The 26,574-nt window shown below is 44.3% G+C and overlaps 3 protein-coding genes across 5 annotated transcripts in view; 1 reads left to right on the forward strand and 2 right to left on the reverse strand.

The window, feature by feature from the left end:
• Positions 1-26,574, forward strand: part of LOC144101764 (AP-4 complex accessory subunit Tepsin-like) — a 349,149-nt gene that overhangs the window by 22,322 nt on the left and 300,253 nt on the right. The gene's annotated exons all lie outside the window — the stretch shown is intronic.
• Positions 3,312-13,256, reverse strand: LOC144102423 (uncharacterized). The gene is made up of 5 exons (XM_077635702.1): positions 13,186-13,256; positions 12,552-12,681; positions 8,251-8,439; positions 6,194-6,319; positions 3,312-3,569 (listed from the first exon to the last, which is right to left on the reverse strand). Exons 1-5 carry the CDS (start codon positions 13,197-13,199, stop codon positions 3,312-3,314), a joined length of 717 nt encoding a protein of 238 aa, XP_077491828.1. The 5' UTR covers positions 13,200-13,256.
• On the reverse strand, positions 18,356-23,962 carry LOC144102424 (uncharacterized). The gene is made up of 4 exons (XM_077635703.1): positions 23,875-23,962; positions 19,596-19,742; positions 19,346-19,492; positions 18,356-18,600 (listed from the first exon to the last, which is right to left on the reverse strand). Exons 1-4 carry the CDS (start codon positions 23,960-23,962, stop codon positions 18,356-18,358), a joined length of 627 nt encoding a protein of 208 aa, XP_077491829.1.

Below are 26,574 nucleotides of genomic sequence, written 5' to 3' on the forward strand. Positions count from 1 at the left end.
GTATGAAGTGTATTTGGTTTTTGTCTCACCATTGGACCTAATAACTCACTTTTGTTATTCCAAGAGCCTGTGCCATAGTCGCCCACTGCCCGGTCTTCAACCTTCTTCTTACATACCGAATGTGTTATCGCCCGTCAATACTTTTTAATTGCGTGCAAGCGCAGTTAAGAGGTAATCCATCGAATATGGTGGTGATAGAGGCAAAAATTTGGTGTCAGCAAAGTGTATAAACGCGTGCTATTGGAGCTCTTAAAAAGAAACCTGCTCTTAATGTTCGTTTAAAATAGAAAACGAAGAAAAACTACATTATTCCACAATACATTGTGACCGCCACAAAGGAATGAAGCCTTAAGAGAGGCAGCATAGTTGACTTTTCAGAGGTTTCAAAAAATTAGCCGAATATGCTCGCCAATGCACTGTTTCCTTTTGCATGCAGACATCATAACATGGCTTTAGACGTCAAGAGCAGCGACGAGTTAGATGTAGACGTTTTTTAGGCATAGTTAAACGTATGCTTTTTTGCACTGTTCAATGGTAGTTTTATTATACCAACACTTATTGTTTTCTGTAACACGCATAAAAGAACTCCCTTTTCATGGTACTTAACGGCCTAGTATTGTGCAAATAGCGCTTTGCATAGCGCCGGTGTTAGAAAATGCCCATGGGCTGCAGACAAGCGCACACTAACAACTCTAAATAGTGCGCAGAAAAGTTAATATTTCCTCCTTTAATGTGTGGTGAGGCAGCAACAATAATCTCTAACGGGCACAACACAGAACAGGAGATGAAATTTTGAGGCCTGAGGAATGAAACGTAGAAGAGTGAAGGAATGAAAAGCATTCGCGAAGTACGATGATTTCCCGCGACTGGACCCGAATTTTGTTGACCTGAATTTCCCGCGTAACAACTAATACGCGATAGCATACACAGCTAGTTCGATCGAAAAGCCGTCGGCGTAGTAGTAGTCGCCACCGCGTGTGGGAAATAGCCGGGGGCTGCGTAAAAAAATTATATCTTGGTAATTTGTGGTTCTAGGGATTGATGATTGAATGGTGTGCGATAGGTGATGATGAGTTATTGAAGTCATTGTAATTAATTTACGAAATAAAGAAATGAAAAAATCTGAAAATGCGTTCAAAGGTGTCAAAATGTTCAGAATGAATAGCAATTGTTTGATGATGCTAATTAAAGATTTAGAATGTGCAATTGATCAATTAATTGAAACAATTGAAAACAATGAAAAATGTGTTCAGAGGCATCAAACTGATCAGAATAGAAAGCCAATGTTTGCTGACGTTATGTATCGGTGCATTTCATCGTCCTAATAAAAAAGTATTATAGAAAAAGCTCTAAAGAGGGGCATTAGCATCAGATGACACCCGTACACTATCGCGTAAACTAATAAGCGCAGCATAAGAGTCTTCCTACGTTTTTTTTTATGATAGATACGTGCACGGCGGCGTACATCGTTCGAAAGGTGCCATCGAGGGCTTTCATAATGAGATGAGTTTCGCTGTTAGACTTGAAAATCCCCTTCTTGTGGGTTACCGCTGCAGATTTGCTGGGTGTGTGGCGCCCTGTGCTTTCAACTACATGCTACAACTGCAAGACGCACATACACAAACACATTTGCTCAAGGCGCTCGAACGGTGCACTCAGGAATACCCTGGTGTCATTGACTTTTGTCCTGGATGTGAAACAACACGGTATAGTGCATCTGTGGTCGCAAAAATTGTCGGTTACTGCTCATGTTGCTCATGTCTCAAAAGGCTATATGGAGGCCGGCAGACAGCGGCAAATGTCATAAAGACACATCACATCGCACCTTTCGAAAGCTTTCGAAAACTTTGTGCATGTCTGTTCATTCCTAATAACGCTGATGGTAACGGCGCAGTCGTAGTTTCATGGAAAGGTAAGAGCAAGCGGGTCAGTAACGAAGAGTGCCATCAACGCAGGTGCTTCTTCGTGCATATGCAGATATGTCCGGCACATTCAAAAGTTTGGTTTGTGTTTGGTTTTGTGCGTTTGACGCCCTAAAGCGACTAAGGCTATGAGGGACGCCGTAGTGAAGGGCTCCGGAAATTTCGACCACCCAAGGTTCCTGAAGGAGTATATGCACCTCACTTTTGCGTACATATTTTCTTGTTTGTAGTGATGCGTAATTTAGAATACATGGATTACCACTTAGTATCCTCCTACGAGCGCTTAATAATTTATAATCGCATTTAGTTGTCGGGCTGTTTCGGTTTCAACAGCCGAGTGAGGACTGTGATGTCAACGTGTACGTACAGGTCACGTGAGACAGCAAAAGCGTCCATGTAATCGCTGCTTCCACATTCGCTATCATTCCGGCTGTCGAGGAAGGCTGACTTCAGCACTTCAGTAAGTTAAAACGATGACCCAGCGATTACATAGACGTTTTTTCATGCCTCACGTGACACAAAAGCACACTGTGACGTCACAGCTATCGTTCGGCTGTGGAAACTGAAACTGAAACAGCGTGAACGGAAAAAATTCAACTATAAATTATTTAGCAGTCGCAGGCGAACATCACATGGTAATCCGTGCGTAGTAGTGGCTTCTGCATCATTGTAGCGAAGAAAACATGCCATCAAAATTAGGTGTCTATAATCCTTGAACGTGCAGTGACTTCGCATACTACACAGGCCTCTAAAATTTCGCCTCCATCGAAATTCGACGGCTACGGCAGGGATCAGACTCCCGTGTTTTAGGTCAACAGCCGAGCGCCATAGCCACTCAGCCACCGCTGCGACGCACATTCAAAGTAACGGTGCTGCGACATTGATTCGGGAAGCAGTGCCAAAAATATAATCACAAACTTTCGCGTCGGACTCAACTCAACGTTTCATCCCGTACACGAGATTATCCAGACAGAAACGACAACGTTCTCTTCCATTAATCGGCTGCATGCCGACCGGTGGCATGTGCACATTGCTGGCAATATTTCCTGCTGGTATAAGCCTTCATTATTTGTATCTTTCAATCTCGATCAAAAATTCTAACTACACATTCAAATTGACTCTTGATATCAGCTAGGAGATCAACAAAATTGCGTTAGTTCATTATGCAGTTCTAAACGAATTTGTTAGCCTCCAAGTTTCAGCCTATTAGTGAGTGCCGGGCACGGTGAAACTTGTGTGCCTGCACTATGCACTCACACTCATTTCGCGTAGAGACTCCGCAGAAACTGAATTCCTTGCCCACTTTGTGTCAGAGACAATGTTCTTCAACTCGATGCAAGCATAAAGCGCTTGCTTCAAGTATACTCTCATAAAAATACGATATAAACTTCATAGGCGAGAACGTTTTCCTTGATACGGCCCGGTGTCCCCCCTTTTGTCGTCCGGGGTCGTGGTGTTGCAGTCACGCATCCTGTCGCCGCTCGGACCGGTCTCGAAGAAACGGACCAGCGTCTTCATGAGCCGTGTGCGGCCGTACGCACCACTCGTCGACAGGCTGGGGCACTCGTTGCTGTGGTCGGCGTACTCGAGGCCGTACGCAGCCACGCCGTACATCAGGTCGGTGTGCGCCTGCTTGCCCAAGCAAAGCTGCGAATACGCGGCACAAGTTACTCCACCTAACCGAACAATGCGCTACACATGCAGTGGGGATAAAGATTCCGCACTATTCAGTCTTCGCTGTGGAAAATTAATAACAGGACACCATTCTTTGCAACGTAACTATTGTCAAATTTCCCAGTACGACGTAATTTGTAGTATAATTAGCCGGAAAGGATAGCGCAACGTCTGGTGAAAGACTTACTTAACACACATGTTTAATGGTTTGGTTTATTCGGTTTATTAGGGCTTAACGTCCCAAGGGAACTCAGGCTATAAGGGACGTCGTAGTGAAGGGCTCCGGAAATCTCGATCACCTGGTGTTCCTTAACGTGCACTGACATCGCACAGTACACGGGCCTCTAAAATGTCGCCTTCATAGAAATTCCGCCGCCGCGGCCGGGATTGAACCCGCATCTTTCGGGTCAGCAGCCGAGCGCCGTAACTACTGAGCCACCGCGGCGGGTCACATGTTTAATACTGTTGTTGATGTCCTTTAGAGAAACTCCCTCCTTCAGAGTTGCAAATGCGAAACTGCGTTTTGAAAGCCGGCGTTGCCAGTTGGTCTAGGTTGAAAAACATAAGCGCCGTTTTAGGGCTGGACAGTCAACTGTCGTTGCTGCCTTGGACCATTTGTTGCTCCTACACATGATTCCTATTTGCATACAGCGCTCAGCAGTTCCGTCAGAACGAAGACGGCGGTGTGACTGACACCTAGTCTTGAAATCTTTGCCCTATGTACACTGAGATATTGATATACCGAATTTGTGGAGAGCTACGAAAATCACACGACCACCTGACTCTTATTTATTTCAAGAATCTAGTACCCATGATCGTTATCACTGTGTTCAGGGGCTCCATGACTGCACCTTCGAGCTAGACATGACATATAAAGAATTTTGTACTTGCTGGCATACGTGGTAAGCAACCTTAGGCTAGGTACTTTATTGCGTCCAAGCTGTGGCGAGCAATCTCTTTTGTTTATTGCTAAGACTGTAGTCGCAGTTTCATGCTGCACCCTGAAACTGCAGAACACAAGTTTAAAAAAATTGGTGGCGGTTTAGCTTTGGTTAAATCTGGAGTGACGCGATAGCTACAGCTGGCCGAGTGGAATTTGGTCAAGTGACCAACCACGTGCTGAACCACGTGATCAGCCACGGCGCCGCGCCGCCGGCAGCTGCTCCCCACCACGTGAGCAACCACGTGGCAACGTGGCTGCGGAGCCACAGGGTGGCCGCGCCGCCACGCTGAAGGCTCGAAATGCTACCGTAATGTAGCTATTGTTACATAATTCCTCGCTTTCATAACATCTTGTGGATATGTCTTGTGCTTAAATTATACATTCGTCGAAAATATGTTTAAAAGTAGCATGAACAAGAAATCCTGATTGGTTAGAACGCAGCTTGAAGGATGTCTTACTGAGAGCCTATAAAGAAAAGAAGGCAGCGTTACTTGAAATCAGGGTGCTTGTTTTTCAAAGTTTTTTATCCTGAATAACCGGTAATTCTTATTTCGTGTTCGTCTCCTTGTAAGGAGTTTCGAGAGGCTCTGTTAAACTCACTGTTTAAAATGTTTTATATGTGCTTGGTTAAACATAAAGCTTCAAGATTAAAAAGACGATCATACCTATACTAAAAAATCCCAGTTTTGTTAAAAAAACTCGGCACCTGTCTGGCAAGAGAGCTCAAGTGGTTTCTGCGAAAAAATGTAAACATGTTGGCTGAAAAAGCGCATAAAATTCTTGAAAAGAAACTTGTGAAATAGGTAGATTGAAATCTAAGGTGATTCCAGGGATTTTATTTGCACGAGAAGAGGCACCCACTGTGCTGCAACACGCTCGTGCCGAACATTAACCTGCAGTGCTGAACATCTTTATAAAATAATGTAGGAACGTTTCAGCTGCCTAAGAACTTCCAAGAGTGTGCAGCTACGTCAGGGCGTGATGTCTTAAGTTGGACATAAACAGACGGAATCCCTCCCCAAATAAACATCCACAGGAAACTAACACTTCTTCAGCAATTAGTTGTTAAAATGCGACGTGTATTGCTGCTTTAGAGTTAAAATCAAGTTATCGTGAGGAATGCTATATCTTTCTTAGCATGCCTCGTATGGAATCACAGAATTACTTCCAGACATTGACGGTACAGGCCACACGAATCGGGGGCATTTGGCGAAACGCGTGAAAAAATAGTTCCCTGGTCCTTGGGGCTCAACTCAAACTTGTCATCGGTACCTCTTAGCTCAAAAATAGCTCATAATAACTGTATCCGCGAACGAAGAGCGTGCAAAAACCAATCGGGTTTCATTTACGTTTGTTTTAATGCCGTCGTTAACGCCTTCAAAAGCCATTCGTGCACAATTTCACCCTCAAAAGAAAAAATATGCCATGAATGCGGAGAACTCGTGACAATATTCTATATCAGTCATTTCATGAAAGAAAATTCAAATATCTAAGACAAGATTTTGGTAGAATACAAGAACTAACGCCATTTCACTCCAGTCTAGCACTCAAGCCTGATTAATTCACCACACACTTGTTTTTCATCCTCTCGAAGACTCCGACATTGAACGAAACGTTGACCATATTCTAAAGAAAAGCAACCATAAGAGCTCACCTTTTCTTCTATGCTGTACTCAGTGTCGTACACAATAGTCCACTTCTCTTTCTTGTCGAAACTCGACACTCCAAAATCGTATATGTCCATTTTCAGATTCCGTAAGAAGATTCGTTCCTTACAGAACTGCCAACATGAAAGGAAAGCGACGAACAACATTGAACGCCTACAATAACTGTACAGTGAAGGGTTTCATGCTGGCTTCAAGTACATTTCTGGCAGTTTTCTAGGGCATTTTTCATCTCTCACAGTCGGTTTACCAAGTCCTTTTCTTTACTTTGTAAGCGAAATGACCTTGTGAAATGAATAGGTCTGAAACCTCACGCTGTGAAATGCATCAAAAAATAACCGCGCAGAAAAATACAAAAAAAAAACAGGTTTCCGTATACTGTGGCCCTCGTGCGCGCACCTATCGCAGATAAAGCTCGTGCTTCAGTGTTATACAAGAATACGGCGCCACACGAAACTGCACCGGGATAATTGAGCAATTCGGCTAGCTTGCGTGTATCGGAGATAAAGGCAATGTAGGCCATCTATTCAACGACGACGTTCAAAGTGGGCATTATGCGGTGCTCACAATAGTGTTGTCCGAATGACTTGTGGCCTGAGTGTCCATCTCAAGGCGCCGAACATGGCGTCACGACGCAGTTAGCCTCAGTGTAAACGAGGACATAGTGTGAGCGTTTAGATAATGATCCCTGCAAACTCTGAGCGACAAGCACGGTGTTTTTCTGTTCTCTAAGCAGTTTTTATTTGGACGCCTGAGGAGCCTCTCATTTTAAGTAATAATGCAGAAATAAAGCAAGTGCCCAGGTGGACTACTCTCTTTCATATTAGAGCTCACTATACATTGTATAGATATAGGAGTGCCGTGAAACGCCCCTCTGGCTACGACTCAAGCGGAACTTGGGGGCCTATGACACCACGAGTCAACATACCAAGACCTCTCAGTTCCTTGATGTACTACTGAGGACAAAAGTTTCCGGGACGAGAGTTATAGAAAAAACGCTTATTGTAGCTCCACCTCGCTACCCGGTCGCCTGATAATGTATGAAGGCATTAAAGGTCTAAATACGTTCATCAAGAACCAATTACCGAATGCAAATGCTGTCGAAAATAATTCTAAGACTGTTAAGCAGCCTTCCTACTAATGATACGATGCATGAGTATATCAGAAACGAACCTTAACGTGTTGAACGCTTGATTTGTATCTCCGCATATGCATTCTGATGCATGTAGATTTGGTTGTATATCACCTATATATTGGAGTTTTTGTACTTTAAAAAATATTTTCTAACATTTCAGTGAAGGTGTAGCGACTTTTTAGCTCTGTAAAATTTGTATATTATTGTTGTATTCATAGAATCGTGTCACGTCTTTCAATATCAATGATTTTTTTTCTCTGGCAGTTATGTTCACAAATTGTGTTGTTTCTTTTTCACGTACCGCTTGTACTGTCTCTCCCTTTCCCTTATTTATTAGGGGGGCGGGGCGAGCTTGTCAACCTTCCCATAAGGCAGCTTTTTTCACTCGCCTCCTCATGTACTTCAGGCCGTGGAATAAATGAAATGCAATGAAATGAAATGCTCCTTTCTCTCTTCACAAAATCATGCGACTGAATAGCGAGGTGGAACTGCAATAAACGTTTTTCCTAGAACTCGCGTCCCGGAAAACTTTGTCCCCAGTAGCACTTCTCGAGCACGAACCGTAATAGCCTGTGTACAAAGGGGTATTTTTTCACTAACTCCTTCTTGAACCCGAACTTCTTGCCATAAAACGCCTGCTCGTTTAGCAAGATGAGGAACATCGGTAAGTTCTATCCTAGACAGTATGCGCAGGCTAGTGCATCAGCGGAGCAATGATAGCACGGAACGTGCGGAACATATCACAACGAAATATGCTTCAATAAGAGAACACAAACCGCAATTTTATTGTAATGCGTCATTATGCACTTCTGTCTCTCGTTTCAAACTACAGCCATAAACGAAGAACTTTTCATAATTGCATCAACATAAAAATCAGTGCACCGTATGCAGATACGAGAAATCCGTACTTACGTAGGTGTAATGGACCAAGTAGTCACCCGCGTAAGAGGTGCATTCCTTCCCGGGAAGGAATCCGCCGTATTCGGACGAGCCTTCGGGGTCCGGGTGTGCCGGTCTGTAGCGTCGGCCAAAGAGCGCTACAGAGACGGCGAGTGCAGCTGTGTAGTGGTTGATACCCTCAAGCATCGCCAGGGCACTGAGCTGTGTCAAGAGAGCCGCCGCACATACCATCAAACGCAAACTGAAGGCAAAACTTACTGAAGCAAGCGGGGTTCGCTCACAGATGAGCGAAGATTGCCATTGTATTAAAAAAAGAAAACATTTACAATAAAGCTTTTCGCAGTGACGCCTGCTAAACACATCCAGAAAGTTGCGTTACAGGTCAGACTTCACGCTTCCAAGCACCTCCACCACACTGCTACGGATTTTGTTTACAGGGGTGAGTCGCCCTGAGCCTGGTGAGTTAGCGTAAAGATCGTGAGCCTCTTCGTCCACGTCTCATCACCTATTCTTCGCGATTTCAGCGTCACGTGACAGTAGAATCACTGTATGGAATAAGCTGGTGCCACAAAGGACCACTCAGTTTAAAAGAGTTTCAACTAAAATCTTAAAATTTTTGTTTGCATCTGCAGGCACAGTTACAGCTGACTGGTTGTAATTTGCATCAGTTCTCTTTTGTACTATTATCCTATTCATTCGTATATTTAAGTCTGTAGGTGGTGAAGTTCTGTGAAAGAAAAAAATAGATGAGTAATCTCAGTGCGCGCTGATGCTCCAGCGATTGAATAAAATTATTTCTTGTCATGTAAAGAAGCCAAGGTAACGGTTTTCCTTTCAGCACTAATGTAAGCGCTCATTTTAACGCATGTAGGTCATGAGGGCGGCTGCCGCTACACGCGTATTCTACACGCGCACGGTTACCAGAGCACGTGCGAGGACCGAAATAGAACGGGTCATTATTGGGGCACGGATGATCGCGAAAGCAGGAGACAAGTGCGTCAGCACCCCTTCGATTTTACTTCCACACACGGAGCCGAGTTTTACAGGTCCACTATAATTACGTCTCTGTTTTGCATGACAATTGCTATAGGTCTTGTTCTTTAGAACTTTTTAACTTTTTCTTTGACTGTGTATGGCTTTGAGCGGTTAACTCAGCTTTAGCGTAGCGTTTTGTTTTGTTATGCATTGCGCCTCTTTGACTGCTTTGCTTCGACTTCTGACTCAGTTTTGCGGTGACTATGTTATTGTTTTCTTCTTTGTTTTGTTTTTTTTGTCATTTGCCTCGTGCTGCGTGGGCCGTAAAAGTCGTTATCTCATCCTTTTGTATCCTGGTTTCTTATGGTCTTCCTGGTCTTTTAGTTTTTTTGGGTTGGGAGGTGCCATTGTGTCGCCTCGATGCGCTGTTTCTTTGATGTCGTGTGCAACGATGTGTATATGTGTTAGTTTTCCCACGTCTGCTGTTTTATTTGGTCACGTGGGTCTTGGATGGCATTATAAAAGCTACTCATTTCTCTGAATAAATGTGCTGGTATTCACCGCCAGTCCTGTCCACTGCTTCGTTTGTCATTGTCTTTTCGCGCTGCATTCTTTAACCATGGCCGCTCACCGAGCCTTGAAATGAATATCCAAACTTCGATTAAAAATAAAAATGCAATGGTAACGTTGTTCGCTTTAGCCCTGATGCAGATTTAAAGTTTGGCATTATTGCTTGCTTTTTCTAGTAAACAAAGTGCTGCATATCTATATACGCTTTCTCATGAAAACCTTTGCATCCAAAGCAGAGCAGGGTGTTTAGTGTTTTTTAGTGTACTAGAAAAAATTCAGCGTTTTCCCAATACTTCGTCAATTTTGAACTACCTGCACCAACATAGAGTAGTCGTCATTGAGCTCTATGTTTCGATGTCTGCCAGATGCAATGTATTATTTTAAAGCGCGGTCAAGTTACTGCACTGTCACCATTATCTTTGATACTATATCCTCCTATTAGCCGACACAAGCTCTTAGTTTTTTGTGCAGTTTTTTTTTGTGCGACAATTTTGTACCGACTAGTAAGTATATGAAGGATCGCTGAAGTATTGTGACACTGCTATCAGCGACAGGTGTAGAGAAGAGGCTAGGGTCTTTGTGTGAAAGGACTGACGTACAGCCATATGACATGGCCAACGAGAATATGGCACGTAGCCTTGTCATATGACGACCACTAGATCTTGGAGAAGGACAGTGGGGAGGCTTAGCAGTCTGGCTATAAGCAATGATAGGAAAGCTCAGAAAAGAAACAAATTGCCGAAAAAACTGTTCTTTCTGGATTTTTCTCGATGGATCGAAAATAAAAAAAGACCGGACATGGTCTCAGGGTCTGCAAATGACGCAATGAGCTATTATTCTTGTGAACAATCGCAGTGGGATGGACGGCTATGCAAAAAAAAAACAGTGAAACGTGCGCTTCGTTTCGTATTACCTTCCAGTTCAAATAGAATTATTTGTTGAATAATTGTACTATGCTCACATTTAAGTTTGTAAGGATTGACTAAATGATAAATGTTGCGCATTTCTGTACTGCATCAGAATGCAGATAGACGCCGTGAAAATTTTAAAACTGCATTTTTTATTCAGCTGCTATTTCCTCATTACCGCAAATCAGTGTTGAGAACTTTCATTCCTCAATTAAAAAAAATTGGCGATATCGCAGCACTTTTTAATGCTCATTTCGAAAAATAATTTATCACAACGGGAAAAGCCCGGAGCCGAACAAAGTGCGTTTAGAACGTTATACTCTCCTGCATCGAAAACTATGCGGACGCCACTTGAGATCTGTTTATATCTTTACTATATTTTAGACAGCTTACGTCATCACCCTCTCACACTCTACAGCCGAGAGTCACCCGCTTGGCGAGTGGAATTGACAGCAGCACTAATGCGACCCTTCCGAGCTTGAAGTCTTGAAGCTAGCATGGGCTGTTAGCAACAGAGCTCTCTCACGGTGGTATATCTTTTTGTCAGCGCCTCATCAAGGGTCCTCTGGCACTACGACCCAATTTGCTCAACAGAGGCTCTATAAGATGCGCTGATCGGCTTGTGCATCAGCATCCTCCCTGGTGCAGTCAGCGTTCGAAAGCACATTGCCGGATCTCACAACTTCCCCAGATTGGCTTCTCGATAGCGTGTAGCCAGGCACGATCCTTGAAACACTTCTCACTCCTTTCAGGGTAGCTCCTCATGTGCCTACATTGGCTCAAGATGGTCGTGATGCAGACAAACGTATCCACTATCGATACCACACGCCAGCAAGTGACTGTCTTTGGGAAAGTAAAGCACCATGAAATATTTATTTATTTATTTATTTATTTATTTATAGAATACTGCAGACCCTAAGATGGGTCCAAGCCGGAGGGAAAAAATATACATAAAAAACCCGGCAAATTACATCGCAGAAAGCTAACATATGACTAATAGGACGCAGTAAAGGACAAGGAACAACAACTCAGCAAATATCAATAAGCAATTTTGTCAATGGCATCGATACTATTTACAACCTCAGGCGGGAGTTCATTCTATTGAGTTATTGTGTGAGGAAAAATTGACTATTGAAATTCATTGATTCTAGCACTGTACGGTGTTAGTTATTCCGGGTGACGATGTCGTGTTATTCGCGTTGTGATCGGCTTAAGAAATAAATCAGGACTCATGCGCACGTCATTTTCTTTGAAAATCACAAAGGCATAGATCAAGATAATCAAGTACGCGTTCATCCCTGGCAGGCGAAAATCTTCAACACAAACAGGCTTAGCATGGAGAGAGTTGTGGGGTATTTGAATGCTGCATGAAAAATACACCATGCTGTGGTCGGAAAGGCCATTTTCCAACGAGACGGAAAAATTTTCAACGGATCGGCTCACAAAAAACAAGATCAAGTATAGAGGCGCACGTGCTCTGGGCACGCGTGGGTTTTGTAACCAGCTGTTGAAGGTTGTGTTGCAACATAATGTCAAAAATGCTATGCGTGCCTAGGCCATAACAATTTTGTGAAGAAAAATGCATGAAAAAGTCTTCAGCCTCGAACTTTGCACTTTTTTCCATGAAATTACCTGCATACTCTACTTCCGAGCATCTTCTCAGTGCTTCCAATATTCTTGCAAAAATCAAGTTTTTTTTCCCTATATTTTCCAGCATTCAAAAATTTCGAAAATTTTACATCTCTAGCTATAAGCGGTGCTAGTGAATATCGTGCTGTCTGCCAATATTAGCTATATATAGGTTTAGAGAAATGTCACAAAGCTGGATTATTATTCTATAAGTATTTTTGCAGAGCCCACCTGACTGCTTTTATATTTTCCTACAGCAGAGAATGGCGTTGGAAGGACCATCCTGCAGTCAGTCTCGAACACTCGGTCGTCAAAGCCAATGTGCCCATGAGCGACGATAAGGTCCGGCGTAAAAACTTTCCTGCGCAAACAGACCGGGCGGCAGACAAACCTCAGAACCGGACCACACTACACAGACTTCACACTTGTGGTAGATAAATTTTGTCAACAATCAGTAATATGATTGATCTATTCTGTGGTAAAGAACTCCGAAAGCGAAAACGGATTATTAAAGATAATGCACACCGTAAGCATGTAAGCTCTTCTAGACACTATGATAAGGAACAAATAGGTGAATGATTACTATGATTAATTAAATAGTTATTAATTTCAAGGGGCATACGTTTTGCGGTTCTCTTCCAGTGGTTTCTTAGAGTAGACCTTCTGTTGTCAGCGCTCAGGCTGTGTACTCCTTTTCTGTCTTTTTCTAATATACTAAAACAGGTTATGCAAAATTAACGGTACAAGCGCCATGTAAGATTATATGGTTGCCCCAGTGTTGCCCCAGACACAAATTCCTCAATCCTGCAATGTATTGGAATTCTGAATTCTGGGCAACAATTTGAAGTCAATATCCTTCATGTACCGGAAGATCATCATGGCTTCACGCAGATCAGAGTCTTGTGCGTAAAAGCCAACGGCCAAATACGAGGCGTCTTGAGGTGACGTGCGCTGCATTTGTAGCAGGATGTGTAGGCTCTGTAAAAAAAGCAACTGTGAGACAAGCGTAAAGAAAGAGCCTAAAACTACTGAATATTCTCTTTAGGCAGTTCATGCGGAATAAACTACAAAGAAAAGACTGACCACCGGGAATATAAACCAATGAACGGCTACGCGCCAGATTAGGAAAAAAAAAACGAATAATACCAAGCGGTTCAGATGAAATGAAAGGTACTACTACACTGTGACTATTACACAGTGTTGGTGGTTGGGAAACGGGGTGGAGGTGGCTGTAGTGCACGTCTATGAATGTGCACATAGAAAAATGTGAAAACAAGTGGCAGCTTCATCTAGCCCTGCGCAGTTGCAAAACATCGAGCGAGTGCCACTGAACGAAACAAGTGATGCTTTCACTTCAAGGCTAAGCAGAATTTTGTATGTTGCCAAACAACTATCCTAGGTTTTCAGTGCATGTACGCGGTACAACGAGGGCAATCCCAAAAGTAAGCTCTCCAAAGCGCTGGGGCTGAAGGAAAACTAATAGCGTGACTGTCGTCCAAACTACTTTGTTCGCTGCTTCCTCCTCTCCTAAACAAGCTATCGCTTGCCCGCTGGGCCGGCCAGTCTAGACTCGGCAGCCGTGTAACAAAGGTACCGCTTGTTCCTACCATCAGGCGTGAAGTTTGCGCAGTTATTTGATTTTTGAATGAAAAAGGCCTGAAACCTGTTCAAATTCATCGTCGCTTGACAGAAGTGTATGGAGACTTGTGCATGGACGTCATAATGGTCCGCCGCAAGTGGTGTAGAGACTTTACTGCTGGTCGCAAGAAGCGGGCGACATTGAATTTCTAAGGAGACAGCCACGAAGGTTGAAGAAATGATGCGACGACACCGGAAGATCACAGCCGATGTTCTCTGCATTTTGGTTTGTGAGGCGTCTCAACGAACCATCCATAGGATTTTGACTGTATAACTAGAATATGGGAAAGCGTGCTCAAAATGGGTTTCGCGAATGCTCACACCGTCTCTTGCCGCGAATTACTTCGGCGCTATACAGAAGAAAAGGTAAACATTTTGGATGTAATTGCTACCTGTGACAAGACCTGGGCATTCCACTTCTCACCTGAGACAAAACAACAATCTCGTGGCATTCCTATTTGCATAAGCCGCCGAAAACCAAGCGCGCACGGTCTGCTGGCAAAATCATGGCAACTGGTCAGATAACAGTACCTCTTGCTGGGCTAGTTGGTGTAACATTGAGTAACAAAATATAAAAAAACAGCGCTAATTTTGACACAAGCCACACAGAAAGACCAGACAGGACAGCGCCCGTCCTGTCTGGTCTTTCTGTGTGGCTTGTGTCAAAATTAGCGCTGTTTTTTTTATCTTTTGTTACACTGGTCAGATGTTTAGGGGAATTCCCCAAGGTGGAGTAAATTTGTAATAATGGAGTAATTACTCATTCGCATCCATCCAAGTGCAGCCATATGGCTACAAAGGAAAGATAACAGCTTGATCAGAGCCTCCGTAGTTAAACAAAAATTAGTCGTGGTCCGGGGTTCGAACCCGGGGCCACCGCTTCACCCGACCAGTCTCTCTACCAACTGAGTTAACCGGGACGGCAAGCTTTTGCTTTCCTTTTTAGCCTTATGGCTGCGCTCGGGAGGATGCCTGTGAGTAATTACTCCCTTATTACAATCATGGCAACTCAAATTTGGGATCTAAAGGTGTATTGTTGGTCGACTTCATAGCTCCTGGAACCACGATAAATGCTGTTGTGGAACACTGAAACAATCCGGACGGACGATTCAGAATCGAAGAATAGAAATGTTCCGCAATAGCATTAGATTTCTCCATTACAACACTCGCCCCGACATCTTCTTTCAAACTGTTGCTTTCCTGCAGCAGTTTGGATGGGAAATCATCAACCAACCACCCCATAGCCTGGAGTGTGCACCCAGTGGCTACCACTTGTTTTCAAAGAACAACATCTGGCCCTTAAGTGACAATGAATGAGTGACAATGAATGAGTGAAAACTGAGGCCCAACGCTTCCTCGACAAAATGGCGGCGAGCTGGTATGACAAGGGCTTACAAAACATCCGCAGTGCCTGCAAAAACACTTCGATGAAAATGGCGATTAGTTGGAAAAACAGAAGAAAGTTCAAGCTTTAAACCGATATATCATTTGATTAAAATTTGCGTATCTTTCCATTTTTAAAAGAATTGGATACCTTATTTTTGGGATGACCCTCGTAAATTCATGGCTTATGTGGAATCTAGGGTGGCCCGGCTGAAGAATGCTTACCTAAAGTTATGTGCCACTGACACACCTTACATTGGAAACGCATGCGCGCGGAGCTTCCAAAAAAGACTATTTTACAAATTCTAACATCGCTATCGCTTTAAAACCTGTTTTTACGACATGCACGTTTCTGCCCATTCATTACACGCTTGTGTTTCCCAAAGGGCATTTAGGTGAACCACTTGCTGTGAGATAACTATGGGGCTTTTATGTTCTTTTAATAACTACTCTTTCTAGATTTTCGCCTGCAGTTTAACCAGAATAAAAAAAAACAGCTGCCTCATTACTTTTGTTGTGAGTGCGATCGAATAGTTAATTATGCACACACTGACTGTGGCTGAAAAAAGGCGATAATATATGGGACTCGAAAACCTTTATGCACCCTCCGTAAGTGACATGGTGATGATCTGACGTCAGCGCGGCTTTGCAGTGTTGCGCTTTCATCTCGAGCGGTGGTCTTTAGTAAGCGTCAGGTCTAAGTGTTCTTCGTTGCGGCTCGTAGTACTGCATTGTGAAATGCCTTCCGTACCCTCTGCATTCGTTACCTTTTAGCTGATGCATGGCCGACACGAGTACGTTATGCTATTTTTTAAGTACCGTGGTTCATACATTTGCCCAGAAAAGGTGCAAAACCAGCAATTGTGAGAGCCCATTACGTTCCTCCACTGGAGCATGCATTTTGGCACGAGTGGTGGTCGACTGTGATAAATTAAAAGCGAGCCTGTAGTGGTCGGGCCCGACAGATTTTTTCCGAAGCTTTTTTTGCGGAAAAAGCGTAACACCAATTAAATAAGGCATTACACGATACCAGTGTAATTTGTTCTGCTCAGCTACACACACAAATAATATGACATCCTATAAATTAGGCATCACACGGTACCAATGTCACTTGCTCAGCGCACCTACCTACAGATGAGGGGAACGTCTTCACTGTTTCTCATGAATGACGCATGCAAAGAACGAAAAAAACCAAAAATATCGGCCACCTCTGCAGAAAGAACTTACTGCCAGAACCTCAATGGCTTCGCGGAATTCCGTCGCGTTGAATCCGATGGAGTTGATGGATAGGAACCCGTAGTGGCGTAGGTTCCGCTTCCAGAGGTCCACGACTTTCGAGCGGCCCGCAGCCGTTACGAGGTGACGGGCCACTTCGCGTCTCTTGCTGACAAAAGAAATGAAATAACGATTGATGATTTAAGCGCATGGTGTATGCAATCAAGTGCAGAATGGTCCATTGTTGTTTCAAGTCGATAGATTCGATTATATTGCTGGCGTCATACTTGCATGTTTCTGGTGCGCTCGAATACTTGGCGTATTTGGCATAAAAAACGGCGATAATTTTCCAGCACGGCGACTGAACCAGCCTTCAAAATACCTAGAGTTATTACACGCTGAACTGACACTTTTCTTTCCTGATTTACAAGGGTTCGCATAGTTTCAATTCCGTTGTGTCTGGAATATTAGTTTCCTCAGTCGTAAGTGTTATTCAATATTTTGGATTCTGTAAAATTTTTTATAGAATTTCCCTACAGTTTTTTTATAGCGTCTAAATTACAGAGAATACTGTTTAGGCACCGAGCTTTCACGAGCTAGAGCGCCGTCCATAGTAAATGACTTCCAAAGCCCGCCGCAGCAAAAGTTCATTCAGATATCTGTCACAAAGATCAATGAGCTGGCCGCATGCTATATCAAACTGTGATAAACGCCGCACGAGGTTACATGAAATTATTCACATGTATGTTTACGCAATAAAAAATTATGTATACAAGGGATTAGAACCATATTCTCTGGCATTTATGTGCTAATCAGAACGAAACCGTATCAGAACCCTCCCAGTGCGACCGCATATCCATACAGGGGAAATGCAAACATGCTTGAGGGCCTTGCAATTTCATTGAACGCTATAATGATTTTCACACTAACATTATTATTAAAGAAGCCTTCATTACAGCCTCTCGCAGCCCTTGGGTTGCTTCTAAGCATTAAATCTTACCTGGCTAAATAACATCAAAAAATTAGAAAATCGGTGAAAAAGCTTCCCAAAGTTTAGACACCTTACAAAGGAAGGGACACTAGTAACCATCTTAATCATCCTGTTGTCTTGGTCAGCAAATAATGCTTGGAAGTGTACTTTTTTTTTGTAATGCTCGTTTCGATACAGCATTCTCCCGCAGTAATAGCGGCGTCAGTAACCATATGGCACTGGAGGAGAAGAAATGATTATGAGTGTTAGCCGCGCGCAATTAGAGAAAACGACAATGATAGAGAGGATCTCATATAGAGAGTAATCACCCTTTAGCGTCACAGCAGTAGCGCTGAGGCGTACGCTGCCCAGTAATTTCTTTATAATAGAAATGTGTCCCAGCTAAGAGTTTTCTCTGAATAAATAAGACTTACACCGCTCCCGCTTCAAGTTTTCGATCAATTAGCCTGCAATCTACCATTTTATAGCCGTCTGTGTCATCTTAGTAGATCAAGCGACTGCCCCGAACAGGCGATGGCCCTAGGGTGAACCCCCCGGAACAGGATTAATTAGCCTTCAACTATGAAGTTCTTTGGAAAACAATACAGCACTCATATATAACTGTGTGTCGGAGCATGGGTGGATGCGACAAAGCAATAACTACCTTAAAAGGTACCGACCACTGGCATGCTTTCTAGCACTTGTGAATGGCTTTCATCAAGTTTTGAAGTGGGAGCACGGCAATGGATAATTACTGGTCAGGTTTTTGTAACTTTCGATCGCTTTGTTGTGAGAACTAAAGAATGTGATATCCTTCTATGCCCGCAAATCATAGAGGAGACACTTGCCTGAAGTCGAAGGATAGGCCGTACTGTGTAATGGAGTGATTCAGGGCGTTGCCCACGACATGGTCCACGGCCGTCCTGAAGCTGGGGCTGGTTAACGTGTCCTCGGGGTTGGCGTACAGGCCGTCGTAGAAGGTGAAGTCACATACACCGTCCGCGGGCGTGACCACCGACTCGTTCGTAGCAACACCGAAGATGCAGACCATTGGAAATTGTTTCATGGGTGGCTCTGCACGTTGGCAATATGATGTGCAACCTAGAGCATGTGTACGTGGCAAACCCAATCTCTGCGAAGACTTATACTCATGCTAAATTTGGCAGAAATCGCACAGTGCATTTGAAAACCGTGCCCTTCAGTAAAACTCATCTACAGATGAGTTTTTGTTAGGAAATTCGGTACAGTTGGTTGATTAACAGTGTCGCGGAATGTCGGGGTTTCCATTCTCGCGGAATGCACGGAGGGGAGTGCTATGTCTCGTTATTGTACAATTGTGTATCTCGTGTTCGAACCCGACCGCGGCGGCTGCGTTTCTATGGAGGAAAAACGCTAAGGCGCCTGTGTGCTGTGCGATGTCAGTGCACGTTAAAGACCCCCAGGTGGTCGAAATTATTCCGGAGCCCTCCACTACGGCACCTCTCACTTCCTTTCTTCTTTCACTCTCTCCTTTATCCCTTCGCTTACGGCGCTGTTCTGGTGTCCAACGATATATGAGACATACTGCGCCATTTCCTTTCCCCAAAAACCAATTATTATTATTATTATTATTATTACAATTGTGTATAGTGACGTTCTGCCGACCATTACAATGTACTTCTGACCCGGTAAGCCAGTGAATGCTAATTGCTTGTCCTTTCGACTCGATTTTACATAATCTCCAATGTCGAAGTAAAAAGGCATTCACCATGACATAACACTCCCTGTGACATTCGCATCAAACACTCAAACAATGTTCACAAACAGCTATTTCACTTACGAGATGGAAAAGGCGGGCGCGTGCTTGTAGTGGCCAGTGTTGAGAACACTGTTGACTCTACCGTTCGCTCTGGAACAACTGTCGACGTTGTAGGAATACCCGGATCCGTCTCGGCAGTGTATCTGGCTGAAGTCCGCTTGGTAGTAGCTGCAGGATGAACGACAATTAACCCGCCGAGACCCCCGGAGCACTCTCTGCTGACGTGGACACTAACCACTGACAAGAGGGGAGCCACCACCGTCCGACTTACCGGATGGGACAGGACGGCGCTTGGTTGTAGTGGCTGAAGTTGAGGGCAGCATGGGCCGTACAGTGAGCACGACTACCTCTGTCGGCATTGAAGAGGCGTACACCTTCGCCTCGGTAGCTTCGGTGGGAGGTACTTCCTCTGCGGCACCTGGATGACCAAGAACAATGAGCGTGGAACGTAATGCCCGGAATGTTATTGCTTTAAAACCATTTAGGAGTAATTCCCATTTGAATAAAACGACACAACCATATCACAAATATTTTGTATTTTGTCGTTAGAACAGACTTATGTTTTTAAGGCCAGAGCATTGAAAGTCCTGGTACCCAAAAAATCCAACGTCGGCGTTGTCAACGCTGTGAGCGAAAAATCACGAGCATGACTCTGGCAGGTGGGGTCCAGAAAGCAACCTAGGAGGCAGGTGGGCTACCCAGGACACGTGACCTTGAGGCGTAATCACCAGCTTCCTACTGGATAGTGAGCAAACTGCGTACCGTAGCTGGTGGCAGCTACGATTGGTCGCTCAGGAAGAACAACGTGGACCACAGAGGGCGCAAGGCGGGAGCACCTGCCATCGCAAGGCAGTGGCGCATCGCTTAACCGATGCATCTCTGCACCAGGAGGGGTAATACGACCTCTAAGGTTCTATGAATCGAAAGTAGAGAATGCCTTTCTGCATATATGGGAATTAACTCTTTACGCTATCGCGTCAAATCCTTAAGGAGGAGCTTAAGTGCCCGTTCAATTTCAAAAGAAAATATTTTGCTGTAGTACGGCAGTTTTTCTTGCACTACTTGTATAGTGTGTAGCTCTGTGGTACTTTTCTGTTGCACCTACGGAAAATTCAATTGTCACTACAAACATTTCTGTTCTCATTACAGTTTTTATGGTCAAAAACGTCACAGAAAATCTGTTGCCACGAGAGAAGTATTTCAAATGTGTTTTCCGGCTGGGTTTTATCTGTTACCGAAGCGAAATACGCCTAGGGAAGTACATCAAACCTGATGGAAGCTGCAAGGCTTTTGTAGGCTCGCGAAGTAGGTTCCGAAAATGTCTACAAATACATTTTTTTATTCAAAATCTTCTGTTCTGTCGAAAAGGAGCAAACGGTAACCCGCGCGAAATTATATTATCAACGCCTGCACGACCGACTCGAATATTACTGCCGTTTATCAGGCCTTGCGCTAGAAAGGAAGAGCGCTCTGAGGGCCTGCCCACTGTATACAAAGATTCATCATCATCATCATCATTATAATCATCATCAGCGAGACTTCGCTGACTTGGGGACAGATGCTCTGCCTTATCTCTCCAATTACTCAGTGCTGTGCCTGCTGCGGCCAACGTACATCCGCAAACTTCTTAACCTCACTTGCCCACCTCACTTTCAGCCACCTCCTGCTGCCGCCTCCTGCCACACAGGCGAGAAGGAATTAAATACAACTTTCATATACTTTTCTTTTTCGGTATATTGGTACATTGCAATATATGATATGAGAAGACTTGAAAAATGTGCTTCCCCAATCCTTGTTTTTCTGGTTATTTCTCTCTAGTGATTGGGATCTGCAGCGCCTACCTGTCCAAAGTAGACGTATTCTCTTGCCAGGTCCAGTCCCTCTCTACTAGTCGTAAGTTACTATTCCCTTCCGAGCCTGTTGAAAAGTACTTTGCTTTTCTGCATGTTAATTTTCGGACCTGCCATTCTGCTGTGTCTTTCTTTGTCATTCATCATGCATTGCCATTCATCAGCTCAGTGACTTAGCACGGTAATGTCATCAGTGAGTTGTCGGTGTCTGAAGTATTCTCTATTAGATCTTTTTATTCTCTTAATTAACTCCTCTTAATTAACACTTCTTAATCAGGTTTTTCGTTCCCTGAGAGAACGTGCTGGTACCATGTACAAACATCCTTGTGCCTATTTGTACTGCACACCCCTTAATGATAGCTATGAGGTTATCGTTCATTGCTTGAACATTAACGCCGTCATCCTAAGTTAAGGCTGAATATATATTCTGCAGAGAGGTCCTAAATTCCTCTACTTTGTCGCTTACCGTTAGCTCGCTGATGGGCTAACGCCTCATTAGTTTGTTCCTTCTTCATGTCTGGGCTAATTCGGGACATTATCGTCCTCTGGAATTCCACATCTTGCAGGATGCCCGGGTGAGCGCACAATGAAGTCTATTTTATTTTTAGTCGCACCATTGGGGATTTTCCACGGCCACTTCCTGTTGTCCCGTTCGCGGAAGATGTTCATGATCTGAAGATTATTTTTCTCTTCGAACTCTACGCCCAACTTCCCCCTACTATTTCTGCAGCTTGTGCCGTAGACTGCCACTACCTGGAATCCAGCCTACTTCTTGCCTACCTCGACTTTGAAGTCGCCCAACACTACAGTGTACTATGTTTTTACTTTGCTCATTGCCTAATACAGACCTGCCGGTCGTGGGATCAAACCTCTGGTTTGGCGGCTGTATGTCGATGGATGGGAAAGGCAAAAACACTCTTGTGCTGCGCAATGTCAGTGGACATGAAAGAGGCACATGTAGTCGTGATTATCAGGATCTTCCATAACGGTTTATCCGAAGCCCATGTGCCTCAAGACGACGTTAAACCTCAATATTGTACCAGTGAGCTGAAGTGCAGGCGAGCCCAACGCAATCGCCGTGGAGATTTGTATGCTGCTTATCGTCTGCAAACACTGGCGCGTGCGTGCAGTGTGCAGACGGTGGGCTCCAAAACGAATAAATCTCAATGATATGAAGTGGCGAGGTTCCTAGACATATTACCCGAAAATAGCCGCTGTATGCCGATGTTGGTGCAAGCAGCGTTAATGTTTCCGCCATATGGCCAGGTAACCTCCTATGCGTGCACGAAATGTCAAATTACTCGGTTCAACACTTTTTTGGGCTTGTTTTCACATGCATTGTGCTTTCCTGGTTTGAATGAAACAATGGTAGCTAAACGCATTACGCGCAGGACCCGGAGATTAGAGTGACTGCCCATCTCTTTCGCTATTAGCGGCATGGCTTATTGGCTACTACAGTCTAAGTTCACACTGACTATGTAATGAGCACGGTAACCATCACAAAGATAGCATTAAAGCTACAGGTGTAAAGAGTGCTCTTGGTGGGCCATTTTATGGATGATGACGAGGCATATGTCTTAAGACGAGGGGTGTATATAAAATTCAAGGAGGAGATTGCGCAGGTACGACTATAATGGAGATGGAGGGAACTCAGGTGTGCGTGCGTGCGTGCAGACAGCTTCAGAACGAAAAAAATGGAGGGCGTTCTTATAATCTCTGATCTCACATAAAAAGCGCAATAGGGTGACGCCAGAAGGTCCAAAATACTAATAATCTGTTTATATGCAGTAAGTGTACCGCAGCGGTGGCCTAGTAGTTGAGGATCCGTCTCGCATGCGGGAGGTTCGGGGCTCGATCCCCAGTGCCGCCGGGGGCTCCCACCGGCGATACAATGGTGCTCGGCTTCTTGAGGGTGTAATGCTTGGAAAATGGGTCTTAGACCCCACTTTGAGTATAGAAGAATACCTTGTGACATGGCGCCCTTTGACCTGAGATGCCCTTGCGCCATAAAAATACATCATTAAAAAGTGTTCCCAGACGTACAATTACTGCCATTTAAACATTTTGTAAATAACTTCACGCCGAAATTTTACAACAGCGCCAATTTTTGCTGCCATTTCCCACTTTCGTTGACACACCAAATACAGCCTTGAAACCTGCCGCTGCAGTGGCTTCTAACTCGAGCGATTCCGTCCAGAATCTCACGATACCTGGGGAGACGCCTGTGTTTTTCAACACCTGTCGTATAACGCGAAAATGGCGATGTATTTCGTTTTCTTGTCCGCCTGTCTAAAGATTCCCTAATCCCAATAACCGAATGCAATTGAAGAACGACGCGTGACAATGCCGGTGGCAGGCAAGCCCCTGCATGAATTGAGATTTATGTCATGCCAATCGGTCGGCGCCAAAGTTGTTTCCGCTTCGCTGTGAGTTGCATCCCACGATTGATTTTTTTCCGTTTCCCAGCTAAGGCTGCTCATGTGGGATGCAAGCGGACTGCGCCACGTTGCGGAGGCTATAGTAAGGGCCTTGGGAAGTCGCAGCCAGACTGACACAATTCAGAACACTCAAAAAAGCGCACTATTGTGCGAATGACCGGAACATGAGGCGTCCGTGCTGCTTCCATTGAAAACCGGATGATCTGTCAGGCATTCAAAATACAGGAGACGTTGTCTACGAACAAGACAACGGCTTGCTCACCCACATGCATGATGAGAAACAGCCCGGAGATGATAACCACCAGGGCCACACAAATCCCGGCAGCCGTGAAGGCGGCGCGTAGCAGCATGTCTCTGCAAACATTTATTCATATTTGGACCCGGCGAAAACATTGGCGGCGACCGCACGTGCTTTCGCAGTACAGATGTCTGTGGACGTGCACTGACAACAACATATTATACTACAGCGCTGCTTTCGTGCTCGCGAAGAGATAACGCAGAACTATTCAAGCACCTTAACGATAGGATGAGGCAGTTTATAATTCGTGCACAATAAAATGTATCACGCAAAACTCTAGAAGAGACAGCGATATAAAAAAGAAATTAAGATCCTTTCACGTAGCAGAAATTAGGTCCCCCGTCAAGGAGGGTAATGTTGTTTTGATGTAATGACACGATGTGTGGTAACGGCGCCGTGGTAAATGCAATAGGGTTCATGCAACATCTTGGTGGGAACAGCCGAAAAAAACCAAAACGCAGACACAGAAAGGAAAACACAGAACGTAGACCAGGCTGACTGTCAACTAAAATTTTTATTGGAAAATCCGCGCTTTTTGTTTCCTTGTCAAAAAGATCTTGCTTTTATCTCCCGTGGGGTTCGTTCAAGAAGGAAAATTCTTTTCTTGATAAAGAGATGGATGGTGTGCTGACGCACCGCTGTCCTGTTTCCCGTATCGCCAATGCCTCAAGGATCTCACGTGGCAATTTGTCTGCATACCTTTTCATGACTTGAACTTTATGCAACTTGGGCTCACACTTGCGCACTTGTTTGCCTTTTTTTGTTTTCTTTACAATCTGCAATGCAGGGCTAGATTGCTGCTTGGGGCACCTGATAGCGATGATGCATGTTCTCTTATCCTATCATTAAGGCACCTTCCCGTCTGTCCTATATATTGTTTTCCACAGGCCAGAGGGATATTATAAACCACACCTTTAACACACTCGCTGAATCTTGTTCGGTGTGCGATCTGGCATTGCTGCTTCTTTTGCCTGTTGACTCGAGCACACATGCTCATTGCCTTGTTCGGTGCAGAGCAAACAACCCGGACTCCGTGCCTCTTGCCAATCTTCATGAGGTTGTGGGTCAATCCATGAACATACGGAACCACAGCTAATTTCTCCCTTTCAATGCCTTCTTCATGTCCACCTTTCCTTTCTTGCACTCCTTTCACTTTCCGCAGCAAGCTTTCAGCTACGCTGCTAAGCATCAGAACGGGATTGTCCGCATTTTTTACCCTTTCGATCTGCCGCCGAAAACTTGTCTCCATCTGATGCTCGAGTCAACAGGCAAAAGAAGCAGCAATGCCAGATCGCACACCGAACAAGATTCAGCGAGGTGTGGTTTTATAATAATATAAAGGCGTGGTTTATAATATCCCTCTGGCCTGTGGAAAACAATATATAGGACAGACGGGAAGGTGCCTTAATGATAGGATAAGAGAACATGCATCATCGCTATGAGGTGCCCCAAGCAGCAATCTAGCCCTGCATTGCAGAGATTGTAAAGAAAACAAAAAAGGCAAACAAGTGCGCAAGTGTGAGCCCAAGTTGCATGAAGTTCAAGTCATGAAAAGGTATGCAGACAAATTGACACGTGAGATCCTTGAGGCATTGGCGATACGGGAAACAGGACAGCGGTGCGTCAGCACACCATCCATCTCTCTATCAAGAAAAGAATTTTCTCTCTTGAACGAACCCCACAGGAGATAAAAGCAAGATCTTTTTGACAAGGAAACAAAAAGCGCGGATTTTCCAATAAAAATTTTAGTTGACAGTCAGCCTCGTCTACGTTCTGTGTGTTCCTTTCTGTGTCTGCGTTTTGGTTTTTTTCGGCTGTTCCCACCAAGAAGAATGAACCAACTAGCTCAGTTTTCTACTCTTTTAACGTTCATGCAACACACTGGCTACACACTTGTGTTAGGATCACATTTAGCCATCAATCCTGTCACCTGAACAAATGGTCGAACCGGAAATTGCGGGGTCTTTTCACGTGATTATTGTGTCACTGTGCGCGAACCGTGTGGACTAGGCATAACAATCAGTGACAGCTTACATTGCAAAAGGGGGCGCGCCACGTCTCTTCCTGTTACTGTCTAACCTCGCTGCTCGCACGTCACCTAAAAGTGTTGACTGTCTCATAATGTCTAGCCTACAACGGTGGTGCTGTTTCAGTCATGACTAATATATACAAGTACAGTTGTTGCGTTTCTGACAGTGCGTTGCGATTGAGTGCAGTGCTTTAAAGGTTGTGACTGAATAGCAGAGACAACCCTTAGAAAGAAGAAAGAATAGTGTCGCGTACCCGTTGTAGTAATAGGAGGGGCCCGAGACCAACAAAACTAGCAAATTATGACGGCTGCTTCTCTTAATATGCAGCCAGTATACCAACTGAGGCAAATTTTTTTTCTTTCATGAATATCAAACAGAAAGTATTTTATGGCTAGCTTCTTGGGGTTGTTCATGCGACGTCTTTTAATTTCAGGTTTACATGTTTCTCCCAAGAGGTAAGCCCTATCCTTTCCATGTATTTCAGGGCATGTTTCGGTACATTTTTTTTATCAGTGAATAGAGATAGCGCCTACCTAGTTGAATCACTTTTATCGCAGCTCTAAGCTCTTTCGACAGAAGAAAAACTGTATTAAACAAATAAAACTGTAATATTGTATGACCGTTTCTCCAGAGG

This window comes from Amblyomma americanum, chromosome 8 (genome assembly GCF_052857255.1).
Source record: "Amblyomma americanum isolate KBUSLIRL-KWMA chromosome 8, ASM5285725v1, whole genome shotgun sequence".
NCBI lineage: Eukaryota > Metazoa > Arthropoda > Arachnida > Ixodida > Ixodidae > Amblyomma > Amblyomma americanum.

Excerpts from the sequence above, each read along its gene's own strand:
- LOC144102423 (XM_077635702.1), bottom strand. Across the intron at positions 8,440-12,551 it reads GAAAATATAAAAGCAGTCAG|CTCAGTGCCCTGGCGATGCT; the intron begins GTGGGCTCTGCA and ends CTCTTGACACAG. Across the intron at positions 3,570-6,193 it reads AGTACAGCATAGAAGAAAAG|CTTTGCTTGGGCAAGCAGGC; the intron begins GTGAGCTCTTAT and ends GCGTATTCGCAG.
- LOC144102424 (XM_077635703.1), bottom strand. The coding sequence starts at position 23,962 with ATGCTGCTACGCGCCGCCTTCACGGCTGCCGGGATTTGTGTGGCCCTG. Across the intron at positions 19,493-19,595 it reads GCGCCGTCCTGTCCCATCCG|CTACTACCAAGCGGACTTCA; the intron begins GTAAGTCGGACG and ends TTCATCCTGCAG. Across the intron at positions 18,601-19,345 it reads GCGCCCGCCTTTTCCATCTC|AGCCACCCATGAAACAATTT; the intron begins GTAAGTGAAATA and ends GCCAACGTGCAG.